Source organism: Aedes albopictus, chromosome 3 (genome assembly GCF_035046485.1).
Source record: "Aedes albopictus strain Foshan chromosome 3, AalbF5, whole genome shotgun sequence".
In the NCBI taxonomy this organism is placed as follows: domain Eukaryota; kingdom Metazoa; phylum Arthropoda; class Insecta; order Diptera; family Culicidae; genus Aedes; species Aedes albopictus.
This window is the reverse complement of record NC_085138.1, coordinates 444629508-444635107: the sequence shown is the minus strand read 5'-3', so window position 1 is coordinate 444635107 and position 5600 is coordinate 444629508. Positions and strand designations below refer to the sequence as shown.

At 38.2% G+C, this 5600-nt stretch overlaps 1 protein-coding gene across 1 annotated transcript; it reads left to right on the top strand.

Annotated features, from left to right (window-relative positions):
- The first annotated feature begins 1356 nt into the window (after positions 1 to 1356).
- LOC109425885 (transcription factor HES-4) lies at positions 1357 to 4429 on the top strand. Its single transcript, XM_019701264.3, has 3 exons — positions 1357 to 2176; positions 2289 to 2384; positions 2448 to 4429. The coding sequence occupies exons 1-3, from the start codon at positions 2087 to 2089 to the stop codon at positions 3297 to 3299; spliced, it is 1038 nt and encodes a 345-aa protein (XP_019556809.3). The 5' UTR covers positions 1357 to 2086; the 3' UTR covers positions 3300 to 4429.
- The last annotated feature ends 1171 nt before the right edge of the window (positions 4430 to 5600 follow it).

Sequence of the window (5600 nt, the reverse complement as noted above, 5' to 3'; positions counted from 1 at the left end):
GAAAAAGTTAGTTTTGCTTTATTTTCTCAAGGAATTTGCAATGTATTTCTCATTTAGCTGAAATCATTGCTACTAAACAATCAATTGCTAATAGGACTTCCCGTAAATCCTCTGTTTTAACATTTTTGGGGAGCCTTGGTTGGGATGTTATGCAGCTAATCAGAACATGAAATAGTTATAAAAAGTTCATTTTATGAGGAAATAGTAATTTATTATGATAAAAATCACTTATCTATATATATATATATAAAAATATATAAAAATGCAGTGGCATACGTGGGACCGCGCATAACTTGCGAACGGCTGGTCCGATTTGGGTCGTCTAAGTTTTATTCTGTTAGTTTTCACCCAAGGAAGGTTTATGAGTCCAAAAACATGGGAAAATTGGGAGTTTTTGAAAATCGGGTTTTCATACATTTTGAACGGGGACTTGGGTGGCTTGGCTAGGGACTTGAAACTTCAAAAAACGCAGTAGGCAAGACAAAGTTTGCCGGGGACAGCTAGTTTCATATAAAATTGCCTACCTTTAGGCGTTTAAGAGGAAATTTCAAAATTCAATTTTGCATTTAAAGTATTAAATTCACTAACTGTAAGATTTTAGACGCGTTATTCGGTTTTAGAAGAGCAAAATTCAGCGGAGAAGGAAATTTTTCTTTCCAACCGATGCTTAATTGTATACTGATCAATTTCGCCCCAAATTGGCTTTTCCAATATTTTGATATTTGGAGTTATTAAACTTAAAGTTTAAATTTGTTGAACAAAATTCTGTCACATGGTTCCATGGAGATCCACAGGGTACTGGTTTTACACATATTATTTTGGCAACATTTGAACAGGCACTGATGTTATCCGCAAAAGTTGTTTTAAAGTGATCAATTTGACCCCGGATTACGGTACTTTAAAATGTTAGTAGTGGTACTTGCAGGGGAGCTTGGTCTATTAAATAAATTTCCATATGTTATTTGTTCACTAAGAAAAACAACTTAACATGGAAATCAAAAACAGTACCAGAATGGAGCTTTTAATAAACAGATGACCACATCAACATCAAGAAATTTCGTAAAAAAATAAAAAAATAATAAACATCACAGGGAGGACATAGTCACTTTCTTTGTAAATGTGATTTAAGGATCTGGGATCATTGGGTAGTGGAACCTATGTTGGACACTTGCTGCTATAACTCAGTCAATTTATAACCAATTGACTTGATTTTTGGCACTCAAATCCAAAGTATCACGAAAGTAACATTTTCGAATATCTAAACTAACATCCCCTCGAGTGCATTGCACGCCGTAGTCCCCAGTCCGCAGTCTAAGCATCATACACACGAAGGCAGGTATGCGTGTGCGCATAACGATACGGGAGTCGGATAAGCGCCTTTTGCTTTGGCTGCCGCCCATGCCGATGTGTGTCGCTATGTGTTTTATGTTTCGCTCCGGTGCAGGGTCAACTGCATCAGCAGAAGCGCCTACTCCGTTTTGCGTGTGCTCCTTCGCTCCTTCGATCGGATCGGTTCGGTGTGGGTCGGTCGGCGTTGTTATGGTTTCTGTTCTATGCCTACTATGTTTTGGTCGTCGTCGTCTTCCTCCTCGGTGGTTCCGTTCTATCCCCGTTTCGTGGCCGGCGTGGGAAAATGCATAGCTACACACCGCCGAGAAGTGAGATGAAAGTCAAATTTATTGAAACAGACGGACGCAGAGGCAGAGGGGTAGGGTAGAACGCCATGCAGCCAAGCAGATAGATCGTGGGAACGGTTCTGGGTTGGTTGGGTTCTGACGACGAGCGACGACCGACACGGAGTGAGGTGGGGTGAATAAATTTTTAATGATATCGAGGATCGGTGGGAACAACATGTGCGCGCAGAGGAAAGTGGGTTCGGATCAAATAGCTTCACACTCTGTGGTTGCTTTGGGATTTCGGGAGCGCGCATTCGCAAGTCGGAAGCGAACGGTGATAGATCGGGTTCGATGAGCTGCGCGAGAATAGAGTGATTATTGATACGGAAGTGAATCGTTGAGCTGATTGCACCTCGCGTCGCGTGGAGGTGTTTTATGGAATTGGATTAGTTGCTGCCTGTGAACTAAAGATGGATTTTCCGGGGAAGTCGGATCATCATGGCAGTGAAGGTCGGGATGCGGAGAGCTATCTCAGAAGGATTAAAGCGGAAATAAGAAAGGTGTGTGTTAAATCGTGAATGGCTGAACTATGTGTGAATTCACAGTTTCAAGTTTTTCATAATTTGTGATCAAAATATGTGTGTTTAATTTGGCATTCTGATGAAATTTCAGACCAACAAACCAATTATGGAGAAGAAACGACGAGCAAGGATAAATAATTATTTAAACGATCTCAAGGCCCTGCTACTGGATGCTATGAAGAAAGATGTACGTAATTCATAATTAATTCAAATGCGCAATTTTCCATCCTAATTGTTGATCCACTTCCAGCCTATCCGTCATTCAAAACTAGAAAAGGCGGACATTTTGGATCTAACCGTGAAGCACCTGCAGGATATGGAACGTCGTAAACTGGCCATTGCGATGGCCGTAGATCCGACTGTGGTTGATAAGTTCAAAAGTGGATTTAACGAGTGTATCGAAGAAATCGACAAATATCTCAACACGGTGTCCGGTGTAGACTCCGGAATCAAGCAACGCATATCGAATCATCTAAAGTCCTACTTGAAGTATCAACGGTTTCCACAGTCTGGCGCAATGGGCTCTTTTGGAGGTCTCTTTGGTCGATCTTCGGACGAAATCAACAACAACGGACGACTGGCAATGGACGCTATGCCACTGATCCCTTCATTACTTCCAAGTGGAGAACTGGCCTTCATCATGCCTCACAACAGCACCAATACCTTGCCCATATTCCCCAGACTTCCTCCACTTAACGCAAGCCACTTCAAGCCGATCCTCCAAGAGAAGCAGCCATTTGCTCCGAGCCCTCCGTTGAGCCCAGTTTCAGATCAAGATAGCACCAAAGGAGACCCCAAGACAACCACTCCTCTAACGAAACTGAGACCCGGACTAGCCGAACATTTGATGGCAGCCTTCCCTACGCCCCCAACGCCTGAAGATTCCACACGAGTATCGGCTTTCAAGCCCAATCATAAACTGATCGACCGCATACGACTTCGGTGTGAACCGATCGAAAGAGAAGAGCAATCGGACACCAAGCGGAGGAAAGTGGACAGGGAAGTGGAGTTTAGTGAGGACGATAGCGATGAAGAGGATGATGCTGGTGCGGATGCAGATGGAAAGGATACCGCAGGTGGAGATATGTGGAGGCCTTGGTGAGAGGGGGTGTTCGAGTGGAGATGAATTTGTGATACCAAGAAAACAAAACTTCTATATCATGAATGAAACTTACGAGCTTTAATACGTGGATAATATTTTGATAGAAAATAGTGGCAGCTTTAGTATATAAATAGTTTGCTATAGAATATGTGTACGAAGTTTACATAAATAAACAAGATTTTTATTTTTATGTTTCGTTTTGGTGAACTTAGTTTGAAAGATGTTTGTTTTTTTTTTCGTTTAGTGATTTAGAAGCTTTGAACTAAAAGTGTTAATAGACTAAGACAAATAGGCAATATTACGAATACTTACATCCCAGTTTATTTGCAAAAATGTTCATTTCATGTAAATTGAGAATTATTTTCCAGGGTTTCAACTGTGATGCTTGTAGATCTTGTATATTTGCTTCTTTGCACTGTATAGAAACAATTCATACGAAAAATCATATTTACATGTCTTTGTACGCGATTTTATCTCGCACAATTTTCTCGTATTTACGCAACTTATTTCGAGTGATTTTAGCCACCGCCAAAATTCATATTTTTCGCGCGATTTCTCCAAGTAACGTAGCTTTTATTTACGCGAATTTGATCCCGCATAGACGAATGAATCACAGAAAAGTCTATCCTGAAAATTAATCTCGCATACTATTCTGCGTCCTTGGTTATGTACAGGGGGTGGCCAAAATGTTTGGGATAGGCAACTTTTTTTTCTCTCATAAAAAAGTTCAAAATGCTGTAACTTTTCATAGAGTGCATCAAAAATTCTCAAATTTTGACTGTTTGTCAACCTATTATATGTGCATCATTGGTACAAATTTGGGCTCGATTGGTTAATCTTTCGCGAAGCTAGAATCGTTCTCGTAAAACACTATTTTTTAGACAACTAATTTTTGAGCTGTCATATCTCGGACACCAGTGAACCGAATTGAATGAAATTTTGAACGTTTATCATCAATATATTAATGCTTGAAAATTCTTGTAGGTACTTTTCAAACGTTGAAGAAAGTTATGATGGGTCGATACTTTTAGGATCTTTCTCGAAAAAATGTATTTTTTTCACATCTCTGTCATTAATTTTTATTTTTTATTTCCAAAGATTTTCTGCTTCTGTTCTTAAGATATCTATAATAAAATATATTGGAGCCCATTTAGATTAGAGGAAGAGCACATTTAGTATTTTTTGTGCGGTATTGTAAATTTTACTCATATTCCTCTATTTGGGTGAAAATGTCAAATCATCATTACTCTTTTCAACGTTTAAAAGTACCTATGTTTTGAAGAATTTCCAAGCATTAATATATTGATGATAATTGCCCAAAATTTCATTTAATTCGGTTCACTGGTCTCCGAGATATGACAGCTCAAAAATAAGTTGTCTCAAAAATAATGTTTTACTAGAACGATTATAGCTTCGCGAAAGATTAACCAATCGAGCCCAAATTTGTACCAATGATGCACATATAATAGGTTGACAAACAGTCAAAATTTGAGAATTTTTGATGCACTCTATGAAAAGTTACAGCATTTTGAACTTTTTTATGAGAGAAAAAAAGTTGCCTATCCCAAACATTTTGGCCACCCCCTGAGATATGATTTTTCGAAAACAAAAGGTCAAATTTTCCCAAATTTGATTATATTTTGATTCCTTATAATATTATGGATACCAAAACCATCAGGAGTCACTTTAAAAAGCAATACTATGCATAGCTTTATGAGAATTTGCAATTTCAAGAAATTTTAGAGCAGCTAGTACTAAAATATATGACTCTCTATATTCAAAAAATCATATCTCAAAAACAAAACAACATACACGCCAAATTTCCTGATTTTTCTGATAAAAATATAAAACCATGGTACCCCTTTAGTCCCGAGACCATGAAAACGTGAAACAACTAATATATTTGCATATTTTATAGTACTCTTTACATTTTAGCCCTTTTAACGTATTTTTCCTGAAAACTACAATAGCTTTCAAACAAAGAAAAGAAGTTTAAAATCGGTCAACTGGTTCAAAAGTTACGATTTTTTGAAAATTTTTAGTTTTGAAAAACCCTAATTTTTTGGACCATCCTATATGAAAATTGGTCACCCTAGTGACGAAATAAAAAAATACGGGTCTAATTATTTCCGAAGAACTACAAGCCCACCAGGTTTCACGACAATCGGAGATGCACTATATCGTTTTTCTATGGAATGGCTGTATATATACGCTATATGGGCACAAGACTTGAAATTAAAAAAAAAAAATTGGAGCCCAAAAACAGCTTGATGCACATTCCTAATTTTTTTTATATGTACA

Excerpts from the sequence above, each read along its gene's own strand:
- LOC109425885 (XM_019701264.3), top strand. The coding sequence starts at position 2,087 with ATGGATTTTCCGGGGAAGTCGGATCATCATGGCAGTGAAGGTCGGGAT. Across the intron at positions 2,177-2,288 it reads TTAAAGCGGAAATAAGAAAG|ACCAACAAACCAATTATGGA; the intron begins GTGTGTGTTAAA and ends ATGAAATTTCAG. Across the intron at positions 2,385-2,447 it reads TGGATGCTATGAAGAAAGAT|CCTATCCGTCATTCAAAACT; the intron begins GTACGTAATTCA and ends ATCCACTTCCAG.